Source organism: Anser anser (assembly GCF_964211835.1).
Source record: "Anser anser genome assembly, chromosome: 4".
NCBI lineage: Eukaryota > Metazoa > Chordata > Aves > Anseriformes > Anatidae > Anser > Anser anser.
The window spans coordinates 11,631,401-11,654,043 of NC_139724.1; the positions used below are offsets into that span (position 1 = coordinate 11,631,401).

The 22,643-nt window shown below is 39.6% G+C and overlaps 1 protein-coding gene across 8 annotated transcripts in view; it reads left to right on the forward strand.

Annotated features, from left to right (window-relative positions):
* Positions 1 to 7,046: 7,046 nt before the first annotated feature.
* The window catches only part of SNCA (synuclein alpha), a 69,623-nt gene continuing 54,026 nt past the window's right edge, over positions 7,047 to 22,643 (forward strand). For 5 of the 8 annotated variants that reach the window (XR_014584483.1, XR_014584484.1, XR_014584485.1 and 2 more), the window contains exons 1-4: positions 7,048 to 7,303; positions 9,048 to 9,193; positions 15,715 to 15,756; positions 21,601 to 21,746. Coding sequence is in view for 5 of the 8 variants with exons in the window: in XM_083836391.1 (XP_083692517.1) it covers positions 9,073 to 9,193; positions 15,715 to 15,756; positions 21,601 to 21,746 (309 nt within the window). In the remaining 3 variants the exon portion in view is untranslated. Of the gene's footprint in view, positions 7,304 to 8,002; positions 8,148 to 9,047; positions 9,194 to 15,714; positions 15,757 to 21,600; positions 21,747 to 22,181; positions 22,642 to 22,643 lie in introns of those variants that run through there. The other 3 variants (XM_083836390.1, XM_083836387.1, XM_083836388.1) reach the window with 3 other exon arrangements.

Genomic DNA, 22,643 nt, shown 5'->3' on the forward strand with positions numbered 1-22,643 from the left:
CCCTTGCTTTTCTTGGACAGCACACCTGAAGGTTCCTTGTGGCCTGTCCTTGTAGAACCTACTGCCACCTGTTTGCTGTCAACACATCGGTTCTTGTCTCTCTTCTGACAGGTGTCTGTGACATCCAACACTAATGATTGTTTGAAAATATTTCATTCCTTCTCCCCGATCAACCTTCATGCAAGGGAAGTCATTCCCCAGACACGTCTACTTATACCACTGACAGCTTGAATTGAGGCCTACTGTGACCTTTTTGTTGGGACTTTTGTTGCCACCACATTGCTGCTTTGTGCCCCTGTGTTCTGGGTGGCCTTGTTCTCCCTTTGTCTCTTCCCTAACCAACTTATTCCATACTTAAGTGGTCTTCTGAGTCTTCTTCTCCTACCTCCTGGGCATCACTGTAAATATGAATGCTTCAAACTACTTGTGAACTGAAACAAATTGGAGAACCTAACAAAAACTAAGTGTTGCTAGTGTAGATTTTTTTCAAGATCTAAGCTTGAGGCTGTTCCTGGAATGGTAATTTAAATTAAATTTAATTTACAGGTGCGTTTATTTTGTGCATGAAAATGAGGAAAAATAATTTTTTTATTATTATTTGTCTCCAGTGCTCAAGCTTAAGACTAGATCCCTTTGTGAAGAACTGTGAAACTGCTGCCTGCAGCCACTGTGTGCCCTGAGCTGCATATAGATAAATATTAATACCCTAGGTATTGCCTTAAAAATAAGGATTTTAAATCAAGACAGGTACCTAAATGTTTTGTGGCAATAAACACATAGACATAAGGTACAGTGTGGGATGGAGATAGGATCCCACTAATTGATTCCATGTCATTAAAAAAAAATGGAGGCAGAGAAAATGGAATATAAGTTCTTACACAGATATTTTCCTTCATATTCTTGCTCTTCTTGATTCTCTCTGAGGAAATCTCTGGATTAGTTTCAGAATAAATGAGAATTGAATTAGACTCACAGTTAATGTTACAAAAAGTGCTGGCAATTCATAACCATGTAATGAGGTTTTGGTGATTGTACCAGTCCTAGTACAGTATGTATCTAAGGGACCTAGCTGGTTGGGGATCTTGCATGTTGGAATCAAAGAAATGAGAAGGGAATGATGTGTTGCCTTTTCCAGAGAAGACTTTAGCTTTTCCTTATGACTTAATGAGGCAAAACGTAATAAAGCAAGCTATGTAGTCTTTACCTACTTTTTCTTTATATCTTTGTTTATATATATATATTTTTTTTCAAACATGGAATATTCAATAACAAAATCTTCCTTCTGCATAACAATTGTTGGTGAACATCAGTTACATAGCGTGCTTTTGTTTATTAAATATGTCAGATAAAAGACTTGTAGCAATAAAGGAAACGTTTTCAGAAGCAACATGAAAAACAGGAATTTCTGCGTGAAGGTGCAATCATGTGCTTGGATTGCTTATATGTTTACCACCTCTAGGCTGTTAATACCTCTGGTGACAAAACTGCAACCTGTTTGAAACTTGCCATTTTTCTTTTGTGCGATGTCTGCTTTCCCTTAAAAATTGTAGAAAGAAGACAGTTGGATAGATGGTCCTGCCTGGGTTTTACACTTGTTTAAAGAGTTTGCTGGTTCCTAACATTAGTATCTAATTAAAGCTGCTGCCTTCCTGGTGTTTCTCCTGAGAAATGCTGCCAGGTAATTAATGTGTTTTGCCTCCACCAGCTCGGATACATAGGTTTGTGGCAGGTTACTTCAGAGCATACAGTATTATCGTTGACCTTGGATGCATCTGGTGCTGACCTCTAGCTGAAACAGGATTTGGGACTACACAGGCATCAGACATGATCCTGCATGACGAGTCCCACTTTTCTAGTATTAGCTTGTCAGTTATAACAGATAGTGCTAGCATGTTGCATCACAAGGGAGGAAGATGATTCTTTCCCTCATTTACAGTCATCTCATTGGTGCTATGTAATGGGAAACATCTTAAAGAACAATCAGCATTGGCTTTGCCAGACACCCTCTGGTCAGCTTGATCTGATGTACTGCGTGTCTGAGTAGAAACATGCTGCCAGATGGCCTCCTTGGCACTTGAGCTGTTGCTTTTCAGAGTACGGCTTCACCTAAGGTCACAGGTGGAACAAACAGAGTTGCTTTCCTCTTAAGCACTGAATCTCTAGCCCAGACAAATTCATTAATTTACAAAATGTTACCATTGCTTATGCAAAATGTGGTATCTCTGTAACTTCAGCCTTGACTGCAAGTAAAGTAGATGAAGGTCTAGCCTGCTAGACCTTCTTGTGTGTAACAGAGATGGTATAAAGCTGTGAGGCCCCTCTTTCCATTGGCTAAAGATACGTCAGGATTGTGTATTTGAGCTGATATTTATTAAGTCAGAGAGTCACCTCTGGTCATCTCTGCCTTCTTTAAATATATATATATGTACATATACATGCCTACTCACACACACGTATATGTGTATACATACACCCAACATGGTATTTTTGTACATTTATCTGTCTCAATTGAAAGATTCTAATTTATGCACTTTATATATATTCCCTCTCTCTTTTATATATATAAATATACATATACACAATAATAAGTAATTGCCTAAAATGGGTAATCTAAGTCTGAGCTGATGGGGACAAATCTTATGTTTTACCTATGAACTTGTGTTTTGAGAATGTTTATACTGTTCATGTTTGAAAGAAGGAATTTGAGGGTTAACAATCACTGCTGGGATATATGTGTGGGTATTTATTTTTTTTTCAGACATGCTTTTGGTTCCAGTGAAATTTGTTCAAGTGTTAAGACATAGGGAAAAACCCCTCCTTCTAGGTTTTATGTGCCCAGGCAGAGACCTTTTTCTTGGTTAGATCTCTAATGAATCCACCTGCACTGACAACCAAAGCACCCCGGAACATGCTAAGTATTAAGAAAATGATGTACTAAGACTCAGGCTCACTTGTAAGCAAATGAGAGGTCATACTCAACTTTTCTTGAAATTGAACATGTTTCTGAGTTCTCAAAAATTGCTCATGCACATACAGCATGGTCAAGAACAGCAATGTCCCACACAGGGACCTGAGTGTGAACAGAAATGCAAATGGCGTGATGTAAGAGTATGAAAATGGTCTGAACTTTCAGTGGAGTTTAAAGCAATACAGATAGTAAGCTGTCCTGTAAGAAACCTAAGACTGAAATACATTTGCATAAAAATCCCATTTTTACACAGTTAATGAATTTGTGAAATTAAAGCAGTTTTCATATGATCTGCAATCATTAAAAAAAAACACCCTGCAGTGGAATAATAAATGTCACCTGTGAATCGCCTGCCCATTTCCTGTCATTTTGCGGTGTTATGTAGACTAGGACAGCTTCCTTTCATATTGCAGCTTTTCAGGTTTTCAAAGGTACCCTTCTGCTGAGTAACATCATATACCAGTTCTGTGGCAACAGGGAACATTTGTGTGAGTCACTTTGAATGAACAGGACAGTGCTTTCAGTTTAATATATAGTCTTCAAGGGGGACATCTTTCCAGTGTTTCTGCTTGAAGAGTTTTACATTTGAAATTTTTCTACCTAAAGAGAGAAAATTCTGATAAATTTTACTCTGCAATATCAGTCAGTTGTCAATAACTCTGTAACTGTTCTTTTCATAGTGATGAAGTAGATTTACTTGATCACTAGCAGGTAAACCAAGAAGTTAGCCCACAATGCAAGATTGATTGAAGGAACTTTTATTACTACTTAATTGATTTTTACTCTAAATGATCATGCAAAGTAAACAGTGCCATTAAATAAAGATTTGCTTTAAATGTGATCAGTGGGCAATCTGCTTGCTACAATCCTCTCTTCAGACAGGAAAGGCTTCAGGGGAGAACTTACTTTTATAGTAATAGCACTGAGGAGACAACCTAAAAAAGCCAGCTGTTGTAGACAATGTGATTTAAATAGGTATTACCTTGGAGATACAGTGCTAATTCCCTACCATAGTTAATTCTGTTTTCCACTAAGTCCCACCCATTTTCAGAATGAATTTCAGATTTATTTATTGTTTACCTTCTCTGCCTCTCACCCTCTGATCTATAACTTAACAGCTGCCTTTTTTGAGCACTACAGCTGAATTTTTAAGTTTTATTTCTGCTCTTGAAACAAATACCTCTTGTTTTACCTCTATATCTAGCTGCATGATTTTATTAACCCACAAGCTGTTACTTTGTCAAACAGCAGAGCATCATGCCTCCCTCTAATAAATCAATGGAAAAAAGAACCCCTGAATGCTAGAGAAACAGAAAGCTGCTTTAAACTTGGATAATACTCACATAAGGAGTGTAATATTCACTCTTTATAAGGGCATACTAATTCATTCAAGTTTTCTGGCTTCATTAGTAATGAGAGAATGCTTGAGTGACTGGCTTTCCCTAAGCCCTAAGGTATATGAATTGCTGGGCCTGCTTACAATAAAAGGTAGTACATTGAGTAAATCTAAGCAAACCTGGAGCTCTTCTAACATCTCTGCTTTTAGAAGCTAGCTTTCCACCAAATGTGAAGCTTCTCTGCCTCACTCTTTAGCAGCAAGACCAGTTGTTCTCTAGGTACCCAGCTCCCTGGGTTGGTAGATAGGGACAGAGAGCAGAATGAAGCCTTAGTGGTATGCAAGTATATGGAGACAGGTGGGATCCACCCAAGGGTAATGAAGGGGCTGGCAAAAGTGCTCACCAACCTGCTTTACATCATTTATTAGCAGTCTTGGCTATCAGGTGAGATCCCAGCTGACTGGCTGCTAGCAAATGTGACTCCCATATAGAGGGAGGGCCAGAAGGAGGATTTGGGAAACTACAGGCCTGTCAGTCTGATTTCAGTGTTAGGGAAGGTTATGGAGCATATCATCTTGAGTGCCATCATACAGCATCTACAGGTGAACCAGGTGATCAGGCCCAGTCAGTGTGGGTTTACAAAAGGCAGGTCCTGCTTGAGGTCCTTCTTCTATGACAAGGTGATATGCTTAAGTGAATGAGAGAAAGGCTGTGGATATTATGTGCTCAGACTTTAGTAAAGCTTTTAACACCATCTCCCATAACCATTCCTCTGGAGAAACTGACTGCTCATGGGTTGGTTGGGCATATGCTTTGCTGGGTAAAGAACTGCCTGTGTGGCTGGGCCTAAAGGGTTCTGAATAGAATCACAGAATCATAGAACAGCCTGGGTTGGAAGGACTTGATGATCTTAGAGGTCTTTTTCAACTGAAATGATGCTATGAGTCTAAAGGGTGAGGTGTAACACAATGTCTATTACAGCGTGTTTGAGGCTTTTTGCAATACAGCTAGAAAATCCTATTGTAATAAGGATTTGATAGTTAATACTTTATTATTTTAGTGGCAGAACAAGCGACAGAACCTGAGTTAAGCCTGTTACCATAGGAGATCATCTCAAATGGAGTTGCTCTTCTTTTTCTGCCCCCTAAAGGCAAGGGTGAGCCAAAGGGCCATAGAAGTTGAATAAGGAAACAAGGTATAGCAAAAAGGAACCACGGTGCTTTGACTCCAGCAAGTCTCCTGGCCTTATTAGAGGAACTCAACTTAGTGTGGAGGAAAGAGAGTGGAAAGAAGGAATGGGGGAAAGGCAGTACTGTTAATGTTGTCTTTTAATTATTGAACCCAGTATTAAAAACAAAATAAAACTGTTAATTTGCATTAAGTAAAATTGCATGCTTTTGCTTGTGACATGTGGAAAGAAAAATCATTGCCTCCATGCAGAAGGCGTATGATTTTGATTTACTTGGATTTACTGTTTAAAACTGTACTCATGTTCCTTCCCCAAAACTGGGAGGAAATAACCAAATCTAGTCTTTGCACTACTAAGTGTGAATGTGCTGCACATGATGAATGAGATGAGGTAGTTTATGCAATGCACTTCCTGGATAAATTTTAAGGCATTTCTGGAGGGCAGAATTACAAAGGAATGATTTGTATTCTCAGTCAGCATCTTCTTACACAAAGAATTAAAATATATTGCCAAATGCTTGTTTGATTAAAACTAGTAGTGGGATGAAACAAAAGAAATTTTACCAAACAGTAGAGAAATATTAAGGCTTATAAAGAAACCTGAAAGGCTGAAAACTCTGCGCTGCATGTTCAGAATGGAAATAAAACCAGGGGCGCTTTAGCTGCCTGCACAGGATGATGGATGGAAGATGTTCCGTGCAACTCCCACCCTTGTATCTTATCTATACCATATTCTGTTCCTCTTTTGGAATGCAATAAAAAATGAACTGTTTCCGCAGGTCTTGCAGGATTTTATACAGCATGCTAACTGATGGACTGAAGCTGCAAGTCCATCTGTTCTGATACCTTGTCTCCTACTGATCTTGGCTTTTTATGACTAAATTCTGAAACCAAAATAGAGAAGAAGTCTGATAGCTTTCCCTTTCTGGAGGAAAAGTGAATTCAGGGTATCAAGAGAGGAAGGAGCAGCAGTGGCCCTGGGGCTAGGAGGATGGATGGAGAGGTGCAGAATGAGGTGGAGGATGCTAGGAGAGGTGCAGGGATCTGGCAGGAGTAAGGTTGGGTTTCTCTTCCTGCTCTGGGATGAAGATTGATTTATTTATTTAGTGTGTGTGGTAGTGTTAACACACATTACGTTTTCAAGACCGTCTCCTGCCATCCTTAAAAATGTGCCGGGATTGTAAGTCTTGAGAGAACAGCATCATTTAACTCGAGGCATTTAGGCCTGATGATTTGGAAGAGAAAGAAAAAGTAACTAAGGGATTGAAGAAAATTTCCTGAGCCGTCGGTGAAGCGAAACATGGCTGTGCTGCTGAAATCGCCATCAACAGCTCGCGGAGCTTCTGCCTTTGGTGAGAGCGGTGGGAGAGGGCAAGATGCCTTGTCTCCCCCTTTTGCTCCCGTGCCCCCCGCGGTCTGCGGAGCCTGGACGGGGGCTCCCACCTCATCGCGCCCCCCGGCAACCCTCGTTCAGCCGGGGCTGGAGGCAGGGGGAAGGCGGGGGGGAGCCTCCCTACCTTCCTCCGCTCCTCCTTCCCGCTCCCTGCCTGCCTCCCCGCGGCGCATCCTCCCTCCTCTCCTCCCCTCGCCCTGCCTCTCCCTCACACTCGCTCCCCGCTGCGCTGCCGTCGGGGCGGCGCCAGGAGACCCAGCCCGCGCTCCCCCGCCCCGGGGATGTGCTGAGAAGGGGCCCTCTCCGCGCATCGCTCTCCTCCTCATCATCATCCTCCTCCACCACCTCCTCCTCCTCCTCCCCCCCGCCCACAGCCTCCTCGCAGCGGCCCGGAGCCGGCGGCGGTGGAGCCCGGCGGTAAGCGGCGGGGAGGGCGCCCGGGGGCAAGGCAGGGCAGGGCTGGGTCGGGTCGGGTCGGGGAGGGAGCGAGCGATCGAGCGGAGCCTTTCCTTCGCTCCTACCTCGCTGTTCCCTCTCGGTAGTGCCTGGGGCTGAGCTTTTGTGGCTGGGCAGCCATAGGTGTGCGTGGGTACAAGGTGTGCGCGCATGCATATAGGTGTGTGTACGTGGGTATACATATATACATTTATCCTTGAACGTGAATCCTTGAATCCCATATACATTTATCCTTGAGGGAAGCCGGGCGCTGTGGCCACCTTGTGCCGACGGCGGGTCAGCCGGAGCCTCTGGGTGTCTATCTGGTCACGTCGCCCTGCCTCCCCCTCGGTAGGCAGCTATATATTTATATACATATATATTGTCGCGACGCCCTGCCCTCTCCCTCCCTCCCTCCCTCCCTCCCTCCCTCCACAGGTGCCCGTTATTTGATTTACATAGGGATATATAGCTATGTATAGATATCTTATCTCCTTGCTGCCTCCAGGTGCCCCCGCATGTGGCCGCGGCGCTGCCCCGGGGACTGGCCCGGGGACCCCTCAGTGTCGGCAGAGCTGGGGGCTGCCTGCCCCCAAATGTGAGTGCACAAGGCGCCCCGCAGCCCCAGGGCGACAGGTACTGTGGGCAGTGTGCCTGGAGCACTAATCCTGCCTTTCTTCAAACGCTCGTCACAAGTTAGTAGAAAGCTGCGGCAGCGCAGATGCCTTCCTAGACATCCATTCCTCCTACTCGGACTCCGGCAGAGGAAAGAAAATAGCAGGCACCATATCTTTCTGTGTCGGTGGAAGAAGAGAAAGGATTATTGGTAATAGATTCGTTGAAGGAACCCTGACTTGTTGGGTTTAATTACTATTAGTTAGCTAGTAGTTTAAATGCAGTCCTGGGTTGTATACCTGCTGCAGAACTCCTTTGCTAGCTTTAGTGCAGCACTGTTAAAATTGTGTATTCCTGCTTCTGCTTTTTAGTAAAATTTTTTCTCAGTCCTGATACAAGTGGAGAATCCATTTGGGAAAACTCAGTTTCCAGAAGCGTGACATGGACTGTGCACAATTTGCTGGGTTACTGGAAAAGCAGCGTTTTGTATTTGCTCTAGTCCTTTTGGGTTATAGCAGAAGGTTCTTTTAACAATAGCAAATTAACATTTGTCATTTAGAAGGGATGTTTTTAAAGTTACTAGTGTTTAAGTTGGCCTCTGGATGAGATGGAGTATCATCAAATCACAGGACTAAATCTTGCAGTCAGTACGTGCACGGAACTGTTGTCCTTTGGAGGAAATGGTGGTAGGCAAGGAAAGGACTTATATCAATGAATCCATCATCCAACCAGCACTGTTATCAGCAACCTCACTGTAGGTTTCTGTGGAAACTCCCAAGCCTTTCTTGGACCATTCTTGCAGTGCTGTTTGACTTGCTATCTATGGCAGCATGTGAGAAAATATAAAGGCAATTTGTGTAACTGTACTCCTTGGTTTTCTATTTATTTAACTGTTTATTTGAAATACTGAATGCAACATTAGATATAGAGAGGTGTGTGTGTATTTCTAAACTCTAATAGAGATGTAGATCAAAGCTACATAGTATATGGATATAACTAATATTCTAAAATAATGGATATGTCAATCAGTTTGAATGAAATCTTCCTTTTCTGAGAAGAAAAAAAACCAGAAGCTGAAAAACTGTTATTCAGAGTGTACTCTTTTTTCTAGTGTTGTGTGAAGAAATTCTTCAGCCATGGATGTGTTCATGAAAGGACTTAACAAGGCGAAGGAGGGAGTCGTAGCAGCAGCAGAAAAAACCAAGCAGGGTGTAGCAGAAGCAGCAGGAAAGACGAAAGAAGGCGTCCTCTATGTAGGTAGGTGGACAGTAGAGTTCATGCTGCTGGTTGGTATACCCTGACCTTCACGTTCATCTGAAAGAAAGATCTGGATTCTCATCAGACCTATTCTTCTGTAAAAAAATGTGTAACCACTCATAGGAGATTATTGCAAAGTAAACAAGATGAGAGTTGAGCCTTCCTGAGCTCCAAGTCTTTTAAACATTTGCTTGTTGGTTCTTATGTCACCCGGGTCTTATGTGACTTGATGGTTCATATGTCACTCTGTTTTGCTGGCCATGCATGACTGTACTGTGGAGCCATATTTGTAGCAGCATCCAGGACAAGATTGTGCTGTAGAAGGGGCCTTACAATACAGGTGACTAGCTGACACTGTATCCAATACATTTGCTAGGTTAAGGCTGAAGAGGTAAAAAACAGTGTAAAAAAACAATCATGTAGAATTCATAGGTTTTAAGCAGGGTTTTGAGAGAAGAAACTTGAGGTTAATTCAGGAGCTGAACCTAAGACATGCCCATGCCTTTTCCTGGAATAAAATGAAGATAAGTGGAAGGGTGTACACTCCATAGAAAGGAGCCTATTCTCTTCTTTTACAAATCGTAAATACAGATCCTCAGTGGTAATGTTTTGTGTACCAAAGTATCAGCTCCTTGTCTTCTGAAGTCAAATTTTTTAAATTAATGTTCTGTACTTAATATTGCATATCTATACCAGTTATTTTCCATGGCTCCTCCAAGAAGTACCTTTACAGTCAGTGAGGTAGAGCAGGTAGCCCCCCCAGGCAGCAATGAGGAAAATGGGAAGCAGTTGTTAATTGACTTATCTAGGCCACACAAGAATTTTGTACAGAGCCAGGGATAAGATAATCTTCAAATCCCAGATTGGTACGTTGACTGCATGATTGTCATCTTCGCTTAGCAAGTATCAGGTTTTTGAAGACTCTCTTGCAAATGCCACCATGAAAAATTCACAGGAAAAGAATTTTCCAAACCATATGAATAAACGATCATTTAAAAAAATTATGGAACCTCTTTCTCTGTTCATCAAATTAATTTGTATTGTAACAGAATGGAAAATATACTGTTTTCTGCAGGTCCTTTATGCTCTGATTTTATAGCAGGTCAGTTCTGTAATGGATGCTATTTGAACCTAGGGAAATGCACACAGATATCAAAGAGAAGTTGAATGGAGTTGAAAACTGGAGACATTTCTTTTAAATGGGAGCACTGGGGTTTCTTCAATTCCTATGTATTTCCAGGATTCCCTCTGCCCTTGCAGGCTAATGTCAGTCTGTAAAAAATTATTTCTGCTCCAGATAGTTTGGACTACTTATTTGGAATATACTTTTCTCCTGCAGAGCTGTAGCAAAGCTTCGTGCTCTTGCCAACAGAGATGGAAGTCATTTTGAAAACTAGTTGTAAGATGAGTCTATTTTAAAATGAGCGTCTGCTCATTTTCAGTATCAAAATAGCTGTTCTTTCACTGCACATTGTGCTTGATAGTGGAGTTAGTTTTCAGGGTATGGCTTTCTTTTTTTTAATTTCATTTTCTTGTCATTCCTGAACATGCTTTTAGAGTCATTGATTTCTTTGTATTAAAAACCTGCATTGTGTACTGAAATAATCTTTGTGCCTGACATGTTCTCCTGATCATAGTAATGTTTGAACCTAGTTCTCCTACCAAAGGCAAAAGGTTTCCTATTTTTATGAGGTTGAACTTTGGAGGGCAGGCTTGCTATTTATTTCAAAAATAATAAGACAACAGAGCCCTAAGCCATAATAGAGGTCTGTGCATATGACTGCCGTAATGGTGAAGGACCCTTCCTGAAGCAGATGACTGCTTTTCAGGAGAAAAGAGCTTTATGCATAGTTTCAGTCATGCAGGCAAAAGAGCCTTTCTTTCATCACATCAGAAGCTCTTCCCCAGATTTCTGGCAGGTAATCTGTCTGGGTGTGTGCCTGGGTCTAGCAAGCCAGCTTCCATAGAGGAATTTTCAACACAATCAGTGATAGGGTATGGACCACAGTGATAAGCCCGCTGGGTTATTGCTTCCTCAGGTTTTCCAGCTGTAAATGGAAAAGCCAGAAATAAAACTAGGAGAGCAAACATCAGAGCAGAAATCATTGAAGTGTTGTAGTGGTGTTAGGGGACTTCTGTGAGGGCTTGGGTCTGGCAGAGGCCAGCTGAAAGTAGGTCACAGCTCTATGCTCCCTGCCAAAACAGCATTTTCAGGCTGCCCTGAACACCCTTCAATTTCTGAACTGGGTCTATCTCTTTCTGCTTCCCTAGCACACAGCAGGGGCAACTCATCTCCTGAACAGCATTAGCAAAGGCTGATGTGATAATCTCTTGGTTCTGTAGGCTGATAATGGTTGCAGTCTGAAAAATGGTGAAAACCCTTTATAATCACAAGGAAGGAACAGGATACTGCATTAGGGCTTCTAAAGGTTTCTCTCTCCTTGCCTTTGTAGGTGGATTTTCAGATACAAATTTCACAGCCAGATTCTGTTGTGAAAGCTACTTGACGTCTTGCAAAGAAGAGCCTGACAAAACCGGGCTAAGAGGGACCTGTTAATCATTTTCAGATTTGACAGTCACCTCCACGACACTCAGTCTTCCACTGTGATTAAAGAATTAATAAAATACAAAATTGCTGGCACCCCGAGGTGCGATGGTCTCTCATTTAAGGGAAGAATTTTATTAGTAGAATTTGAGGAATTTAAGAGTGTTATTTAAGTAAATAATGAAAATATCTGGACCTTTCTTTCTGGGTTATGGTTAGCTATATGGCTACACTAAAAGGTTGAAACATACTTCTACATAATACAGGTCTATTAACAAAAACTAGAATCAAATGTGGTCATTGGGGGGGGGAGGGGGAAGTTCCCTTTGGCAAAGGGGAAACTCATTACTCTGAGGGTGTCTATTGAAGGATATACTGTGGATTCTTTCTCTTTTCATGTAGAAGTCTGTTTTCTTCCCTTCTACCATGTTTGTCCTGCTTTTTAATAACCTAAAAAAAACTAATACAGTCAATACGGACAGTTCAATACAGTCTACAGTGTGGTTATATGCTTTCAGTTAGCTTTTTCCTAATTTCCTCTGCTGATGTACTTGAGCATTGGCCAGCTGAAATGCAGTGGTTTTGTAGTGGCCAGTGCAGCACCAGGACTTTTCTCTATGTCAAAGAAGCACCTTGTCATTGATTAGAAAGGAGGACAGCGACTCAGCAGTCTTGTGCTGGATCATGAATGCCATAAATTCAGAACTGGGTCTCCATGTATCTTTCAAAACTTGTTGGTGTGATGTGGTAAGGAAAAGAGTGCCAATGCTTACCCACGCTTATTTTGAAACCAGGAACTGTGAGTGAGGATAATCTCTTGCATGCTATCAGTGATATACTGCTAAAGAATTCATTTGAGCTCTGTGTTGGTACTGGGAGCTACAGTTTGTGCTCAGTTGACTCCCGAGTGCATGTTTAGTTCTCAGGAATGAAAGTTTCCAATCTGATCATTTTGGTTGTTATAAATCATAGCAGAATGGAGAAATAGCTTATCAGGTGAGGAATGGGTAACAGAAGAATTTATTATATCCTGTATTAACTGCCCTTAGAGTAGATAAGTACAGTCATGACCTGTTTGGCAAGACCATCCAAATTCCTCTGCTGCACTTTGTTTTCTTAAGGTTTCTTATTTTCCTTTGGTAATAGCAGCTGGCGGAGTAGTCAATGGGACTCAAGGTCCATCTGGTGGAATAATGGGCTTCAGTACTTGTGAACAAGTATTTTCCTTAGACAATGACTTCGCCTTCCCCTAATTTGGGTTATGTCTCCCTGTCTTCATCCAGCTCTTACTAAGTGGCCTGAATCTCAGTAAAGGCTTGCTTGGAATATTCTGGTCATCTCTCAGAGGGCCCAGAAATGAGTGTACTGCCAAACTGCTGATAGATGCTTTCTTTTTTGGAATAATGATACTGATCATGATAAATAATGAAGTGAAGAGAGACTGTTGTATTTTGGATAATTACATAAAGGCAAAAAATGGGGATTTGGTTCCCTCCAGCTCACACAATTGTGTATTATAACAAGGAGAAGTAGCATTGCCATGTACAGCTATTGCTCTTGATTCACCCAAGTAGTGCTGGTCCATGTCAGGCCCTTTTTGTCCTTATATTACCCATATTCTAGTTCTTCCAATCACAGAATCATGGAGTGACTTGGATTGGAAGGGACCTTAAAGATCATTTAGTTCTAAACCCCCTGCCGTAGGCAATCTTCCTCTTATGCATGGTATAAAGGGCAAGATTGTCAATGTTTTGGAAATGGCAGAATGAAAGACAGTTTCTATGAGAAACTATGCGGATAACCAGCTTTCATTTGTTCCCGGCCAGAAGCCATCCTACGAAATTCAGCTGTTGCATTCATAGGCCTGTTCTGTCAAGTCCCAATGTACTTACAGGTCCTATTGTAGCTCTAAGTGGAAAAACAGCTACTTCCACGTAAGTGTGCAGTAATGGGACAAATAATGCTTAGCTCTAACATATGCTGTGAGATCTGGACCACTGCTTAGCTGGTTATTTACATATATATATAATGTCCTATACAGGTCTGTTAGTTGTGTTTTAACTAAAACAAAGCCTACAAATGGAAAGAGACTAGCGTTTTTAGATTAGCTGTGGTTATAGCTGTTTTACATGAGATAGGAATCAATTGTGTCTGTTCCTTGGAGATACATGCATTGCAGAAGGCTCCAGGGAGTTCTGTCATACCATCAGTCTCTTACCTTAACTATCTCAGCCCTAGGGAACTGCATACTTGCTATTCACAGGTTTGGATTTGCTAATGGCTTGGATTGCAGGCAATAACTTCAACAACAAAAATGAGATTTTGGTCAGATTTAACAATGAAGTTAAAAGTACATCCTTAATGTCATACATTCCAGCAGACATGTTGTAAGCCTAAAATGGTGTTTAGTCTCTTTCTAGCAGTCGGTAGAACTAGTCATCTGCTTGTATTTCAGTATGTGTTTGAAGTACTTTGTTTGTTCAGATCTCATGGTGCTGCCAGATTGAGAATCAAAATTCTAAAAGAAGTCTTTAGACATTAGCACCTTGTATTTAATAAAATTAATGTCTCATTCAGTGGTAAATATTTTCAATGAGAGAAAACAAGCTACTGCTTTTTAAAGAGAAAATCAAAATAAGGAGGAAGGAAGATTTCTCAACTGTTTATCCTCTTCATTAGCTAAAGAACAGGAAGTCATTTTACTTGATGCAACAATTTTTTATTTTTTATAACAGAATAATGCTCTTGCTCATAGATAACAAAGCCTTTTCAATGCTGTAACCAATCTGATAGAGCCATGGCTTAAGCTCTGCAAATTGGTACTAGCAGCAAATAAGACACATTGATGAATGAGCTTCTATGCTATTTCAGTGTTTAATTGTATTATATAGAATTGTGGAAAAAGTACTTTTTCTTCTAATACATTTCTGTTGGTTTTTTATTATCTTATAATATATTTCTGCTCATAGCAGGTTGTGTATGTTTATATTTATACATAGTGATAATGCTAAAATTTTATGGAGATTGGAAGTGTAAAGTCAGAACCACAAATTATGATGTCCGAAATACTGAATGGCATACAAACTAAAAGTTATATAACAAATAAGGTAACTTTTGATAGTTTTTTGTTTGTTTGTTTGTTTTTTAAAAAAAAGTCATATTATCATGATATTTTCACATAGGCATTCCAGAATGTGTTTTGGCTTCAGTGTGGCAAAATTACATTGCTCACACAAGTCTTACGTTATGTCTCAGTATAGCACAAGTTCTAGATTTTGGTCTGTAGAATCTTTATGTTGATTGTTTTGTCTGTGACAAGGAAACAAACTGAATTAGGCAGACCTTGGGTTTGACTCCAGTGGCATTTTCACATTTGAGTACTGTCTACTACCTTATGTGTCCCTTTCAGATTCCTTCTGTCTAAGTCTGGCTATCCTACAAGCTCCCCATGATTTTAACCACTGGGTCTTTCCACAGGCTCAGTAATGCTTGTTAACCCCTGCAAACCAAGATCTAAGTAAGAGTTATTACAAGAAGTAATAAGGATCTTCTGGGAACTTTGGCTCTAATCTTCTAAAAATGCATGCACGAGTCTCATTAGGATGTTAACAGTAAGATGACTTCTGTGCAGAGTTGTCCGTGTGAGTTTGCAGAATGGCAGGCTTAATTAATGTGACTATTAAAAGAATGGCAATGAAGTCAATATATACAAGAAATAAGCTGCAGCAATGTTTCCAGTGTTACTCATTTCTATAGTCAATCTACATTCACACAATTGCTCTTCATTGATAGTGTTGGTCTTTCCATTAGATTAAATATCTCTTGAATTAATTTAACTTGAATTAATTTTAATCAACTTAGCAAATGCTGTATGCAACTGTATGTAATCTGTCTATTCACTTTGCTTTATTATCCTTCTCGTCTTTACCAGTACTTAAGAACAAGTATTTTCAACCTAATATTGTTCTCTGTTTAGGTTCCAGGACCAAGGAAGGAGTTGTTCATGGTGTCACAACAGGTAAGATAATTATCTCTCAGTTTCAACTGCTTCCCTACTTTTGTTTAACCAACCATTTATCTGTTAAAAATTTAGGTGTATTTCTTTGACAGCACTCTCATATTTGAAGAATGGAAAAATGTAGTCAAAATGAGGGGCAGAAAGCAATGTTTGTTTTCTCAAAAATGTATAAAGTTTTATGTTTTACCGTTGAAAATGTAAATTTAATATAGCTGTTTATGTATGAGGAGAGTTTTCTGAGCAATATTCTGAATTGAAGTCGAGCAATACCAGGATGAACCAGGAGGCTAATGAAGCCAGATTCCTTAACAGAAGGAAATAGCGTGTGTTTGTAGAAGTAGAAAAATCAAGGGTTTTTCTGTTCTTTGTTTATTGCCAAAGGTAAAATATTCGATGCCAGAAAGTTATAAACTAGTTGGCATGAAATAATGATATTTTTTTTTCCTGTGAAGAACTTCCTGTAGAAACAGAAAGCCTGGTTTCTGACAGACTATGCCCAAGTCTGTCTCCTTGTGATCTGAGGAGGAACAGCAGTATCTGGAGGTGGGAGTGGAGGAGTGCCACTAAAGGAGGAACGTGGAAGGCAAAGTGTGTAGGGACTTGGACATATGTCGGGAGGACTTTAATCTTTTGCTTTAGGACTTCATAGAACCAGTCAGACAGGATTGATGCTAGTGGAACAGACAGGAACTACTGCAATACATGAAGGAGGGAAAATATTGTGGAAGGAACCTCCTCTATACAGTCGGCATTGTAAGAGCTGGGTAGAAAGGAAAAATCACTGGGAGTGTTTGCAGTTAAGGCAAACAGCAGTGTCAGCAGCTTGTCCATGCCTAAGTCTTTTTGACTATCCACAGTGAAACAGTGATGCAAAATGGAGTTTCACCTCCGCAGTCATTAACAGCTCTGCAGTGTAATCACTGCTGTTATCTGCAGCCTGCATGAGTGTACCCAAGCTACCATTAAGCTGGCTGCCTCTAGTACAGCTAAGTATAACTATAGTATAGTATAACTATACTATGACTGTATCCGTGGCAGCAGAGAATTCCACATGAACTTAATACCTGAGTATCATTGGTATTCTTAGAGGTTCTTCATCCTTGATTGAGATCTACAAATAATGTGGTTTCAGATAAAGTTATGCTACAATGACAGTATGGACATGCCCCATCGCTCCTTCCATTCCTAAAAGATTCTTGTGACTCATCAGTATGTCTCCCTGGAACTGGTTGGGTGGGAAGAAAAGAGGGAAATAGCTTACAGGAAAGAAACACATTTCAGAATTTTGATAAACTAATTTGAATTTGTCACAGTTATGAAGGTTTCATTTATTTTTTTATACATTTTCTTAGAACTGCATAATTTCTCAGTAGCAACAACACTTTCAAACTTTGAAATTAATGCTGGGCATATATGTTCATTGGTATTTCTACACTGAAAAAGAGTAAATTTGCATTTCAAATTGATTTGCAGGGTTCATTTTAGATATGAACTGAAACAACTAACCAATAATTTGGAGTGATAAGTGGGTGGCAAAATTAATGGAAGTCTTATATCTATACAGAATGCAGGAAAACCTGAGCTGACCACAGTGCATAGAGTCGAATGTGAAATATTCTGCTATAGATTATGGGACATCTAGAGATGTGAAGAAGATGCTTGGTCAAGAAACTGAAGGTGTTTTTCCCGTAAGAAAATAGAAAACAAATGAGAGTGGGATTAGAAAAGGATTTCTTCTTTCTTTTGATTTGGGTACAACCAGTGGGTCATTCATCTGTGCTCACACAGGCCAATACCAAGGATAAACAACTGTAGTTGGACTTAACTTGGCAGTACAAAATATCACAATGCACATAATCAGTTGAGAAATAAACCAATAGTATTTTTAGTAACAAAACTGATCAGAACATCCCTCACAGGCCCTCAGAACTTAGCCGCAGGCTAAACAGATCTGTGCTCTTTTTACGAGGTTTGAAATCTCATAATGGTAAACCTCAATTAAGAGAAATACTCAGAGGGATCATTACTGTAACCAGTAGATGATTGCAGTAGAATGAGATTTGAGGCATATATATCCCATATTATCACAGATGTGGGAACAGCAGTGGATAGCACTAGCAAGCAAGTTAATAGAGGTGATGTTGACTAAGCTGGGCTTTGTGTTAGAATAAAAGTCAAGGGCATTTACACGTGTGAAACTTGCTGAAGAGGTGGGTTTCTGTAGCAGGCTAGCATACTGAGGAAGTTCTTTCCTTCCATCTTGATCTGCTGTAATACGTGCAGCAAGACAGGAAATCTTAGGTAGGAGAACAAAATTTTTGAAAAGATGTTAAATTTTGTTCTGCAAGATATAAAACAGACTACAAAACAAAACATAAGGAGAACATATCTGTTCTGTGCTGCAACTATGAATAGTAACAATGTTACTGAGAATTTTAAGCAAATTTCATTTTAGGCAAAAAGCTCCTCTTCCACTTTAGGAAAAGGGTGACTCAAAGTGAAATACCCAAAGCTTGAGAATAATGTTTATTGTGCCACAACCTCAATAATTCTGGCCCATTAAACTGGTTGAAAGGAGTTTAGCTGTTGAATGAAAATTCAAAACGGATAGAGGGCAGATAGTAAGATACTGTCTTTCAGAAATCAGAGTCATTAAGATAAATCCAGAAAACTATACACATAGCACAGATCTGCAAAGGCACTAATACTAGCAGGAGAAACTCTACGTTCCTATTTCTGAGGAATACAAAAACATTATCAAAGTTCTATTACCAGAGTGATTCTGTAAATAAGCTCCAACTTTTTAAGCCTTCAGCTCTGTAACCCTAATAACAAGAGAAGGAAAAACAAAATAGTTTTCCAGTCTTATGTGTTTTATTGATTACACTAAGTAGTATCAAGGGAAAAGCATTTAGTGCACACAAACAAATCAGTTCAGAATGCAGGGAGTTAATACCAACTAATTAATCTAAATACTAGGTTGTTTAATGATCTTAAGCCATTAAGTCTTTGTAAAGTTGATGTCTGCTTTGCATCACAGTGCTGAGAAACAGTAAATCAGCTTCTGTAAAGCTTGACTGTGCTATAGCCAGATTACTTGTGTCCACCTGTGGAGTAAGTGATCTGGAATGGTGTACTAAGGCCATGCCAAGGCTAACATTGAAAATAGAAGTTCTAATACTGACTATAGCATACTGCAAAAATTATTGGCGTTTAAGGTTTCTTTGTCCCTACTTATCATATATAACTGGGTAATACAAGCTTTTAACATGAAATTTTGGAATATTTCAAAATGAGAACTTTGCTTTCTATTTTGAGCAATAGAAGTAGATGAAAACTACATGCTTTCTTTGGATTAATAACATTATTCTGACTGCACTAAATACACTTTTGAATATTTATTTTAGATGATCAGATTGCCTTAGGTACTTGAAGAATTCATTTACAAAGAAGCCATAAGTATGTTGTGGGTTCTTTAATTTATACATTCACTATAAGACACCTGGTAAAGTTAAAACAAATGCAACTGGAATACCAATGACTAAGAATACTAAGGAAAACAAGCAAACACACAAACAAAACAAAAAAAACACAAGAATGATCAGATAAAAGAATTAAGAAAAAGATTGACTACGGTTCTTAACTGTTGAGACCATGTCTTCATTTCACTTCAGGAAACTGACATCTGCTTGAAGTACTGAGTTAGATGGCTTTTTCACCTTGAGCTTACCACAAACCAGTGCTTTTCTTTGACTATCAGGACATGCCCTGTAAATATTCCATCTTTGAAACTGTACATTTTTAGCTGTTTATCCTTGGGAGATGAGCAAGATGGATGAATTATGCACAGTCAAAGAAAATGGATGAATTATTACAGTCAAAGGCCAGTAGACATGTTAATTAGATAGGCAAGTCAGATACACAAGCTAACACCTCGTAAAACCAAAAAGCAATACTTCTTCCTCTACAGAAGTTCTGAGAAAGGGCAACCTGACAAATAGCATGCTCTCTGTATTCCTGTGAATCACAGCCAGGAGTCCTCATTTTAGTGTCTTGATGCAACTAAACCTGGTGCAATCGGGTCATACCTTAAAACAAGGAAATCCTCAGTCTAGTATTCCTGTGTTTGGAAAGTCACTAACTGAAAAGCATATTTAGCTGTTCAGCACTTTGAGGTGTGTCAGTCCCCTTACCAGCCAAGGGTTTTACACCAGAAACTATTCAAAAATAGCAAAACTAGCAGGACCTTAGAGCTCAAACAGTAAGAAAGGATTAATTGAACAAGTGTGAACACACATTTATTTGGATCTGTGGTTCTAGTTCGCATCTGACTGTGTCTAGCCTCTTGAATCATTTTTCTTCATGTAACAAAATGTGTTATTGCACCTCAGGTTTCACATGATATCAACACCCTAGAGCATCATAAGATCACCAGAACTGGCAAACTCTTAGTCCTATGAAAAAAAAGACAAGTAGGTCTTTATAAGTATCCTAAAAGACAGTTAACACAGCAACTTTAAAAGCATTTATTTAAATGGATTAGATTTCTAGGGCAACTTCACTAGCATTTCTCAGAGTGTCTTTACAGATTATATCTCAGAGCATCACTACAGTGAACCCAAATCTCTCTTCACTTACCTTCTCTGCTCTCCAGAACAACTCCTCATAGATTTGCTTTATTTATATATTTTTTTAAATATGTCCAAGCAATTCCTCTATTCTTTTACTATCAAGCCATACGGTTTCATTTCAGAAATTATGCTCTCTGGATTTTGCATTAGGTCCCTTCTTCTCACTGCCACGTTTCAGGACTATAAATACAATTTATAGCTCAGATGGAATTTTGTTTGGAGGAAAATACAAGATTAGTTGGAATTACAAAGCTATATACTGGATGTTTTTTTAAGAACAGTCCCTTGTTTAGATAAGTAAATTAGTTTTTTTTTGTTTGTTTGTTTGTGGGGTTTTTGTTTTTTCCTTTTTCCCTGAAAATCTGGCCCTGTAACTTGAAGGCATGAAGTCATCTGTTCTCTTTATTCTTAGAGTGGTTTCACTATAGCACAAGCTTCTGTCAGGGAAGAACACTTGGGAATGAATGAGCAGAAAGAATTCAGTAATACTCTGAAAGGTAGAAAGGCAACCACTGATGTATATGTAGGCTAAATGAGTTGTTGTTTCCCTGGGGCTTTGAAGTAAGCTATTAATCCGGTTTGCTTTGGCATTTTTGGCATTCAATCTTTTTGTAGATTAGTATGTTATGGATGGAAACATCAGCTGTTGGGCAGAAATCTCAGAAAATCAGATAAGATGTTGTATTAGAAATTCTTTGGCCAAGTAATAGTAGCTCTGCTTATTAATCAAGCTTATATTAAAAAAAAAAAAAAAGTAAAAAGAATAATCAATAGCTTTTGTGTCCAAAGTAAAAAACATCGTCTTCCATGCCCTGTAACATGCAGCAAGTGTGTTTGATAGACTAATTGGAATGCATTTCCAAACTGTACTATATTGAATGTGATTATTATACATTGCACAGTGAGGCATAATCAGGGCCCTTAAGTAATGACTTTTCTTCCCTAAAGCACGGCTAGACGTGAATGCATATGTTGAATGTCTTTCACATGAAAGAAATTGAGCCACAGATGAAGCTTATTTTTACCTGTGCTGCTCCAGTATGATCAGATTGAGTCTCATTTCTGAAGATCCACTTGGGGTACACAAAGTGTAATGGCCCAATGGTTTTTCATGACAATGAGCTGTCAGTCATAAATATGACTCTCTGAAAACGTCAGTAACTTAAAATTCCCAGAGCTGTAATGTGGTTTTCCATCTTCTGCTTCTCCTCAGTGGCTGAGAAGACCAAAGAGCAAGTATCTAATGTTGGGGGAGCTGTGGTGACAGGAGTGACGGCAGTGGCCCAGAAGACAGTGGAAGGTGCAGGGAACATTGCTGCAGCCACTGGCTTGGTGAAGAAGGATCAGTTGGCTAAACAGGTTGGTTTGTTTACGCTTTTTTCCAAATGATGAAGTAAATGATGGGTGGCTTCTGAACCAAGGGGCAGATGGAGTGATTCCTTTTGCATATGTAGATAGTATGAATAGAGGATGGTTTGTGTTAGGCTAAACAAACAAACAGCAAAGAAAATATCTGCATTTTGTAGCTTGTATTTTGAATGACCCACAGGATTTGGGAGCTTGAGGAGGATTGGGCATCTAACTTTAAAACCTTCATATATTTGAAGTGTGATCTAATGATGATTCTGAACTCAGTAGCTTCTAGTAGGGCCCAGCAGTTGTACTGCTGCTGTTCAGTTGAATGGGAAGATAACTGTTTTTCCAAATAACTCAGGACTGAAAAGGAACCTGCTAGAGCTGAGAGGTCAAACAGCTGAATCTCAAGTTTAACAGCACAATTTGTATCCTCTGCAGATGAAAAGCAGAAGGGGTCATGTACCAGTTCACTGATACATTGCATTAGGTCAAGATGTAGCTGGAGAGTCCCTATTTTCCACGATTATAATGACATGAACTCAAGAATGCCTCCAAACCATCCTGAACTCATCAGATTAAATTTGCTCTAGCTTATCATATTAAAAAACAAACAAACAAACAAACAAAAAAAACTGTAGGTATTTTTATTTCAGCACAGAGGTGAACATTATATATTTGCTCAATACCAAGATTCACATTTTATTGTTGATCTACTGCAGCCATATTCTTCCACTTACACTAGATGAAAAGTGGCCCCTTATAGCTGGTGGGAATTATACTTCCCAAAACATGTATATTTGTGTTTGGAGACAAAAATAACCCAGAAGAGACAAACATCTCCTTTCATACTGTTTTATGTATGAACATTTGTGTGTTCATAATAGCAAACTGGGGTTATGA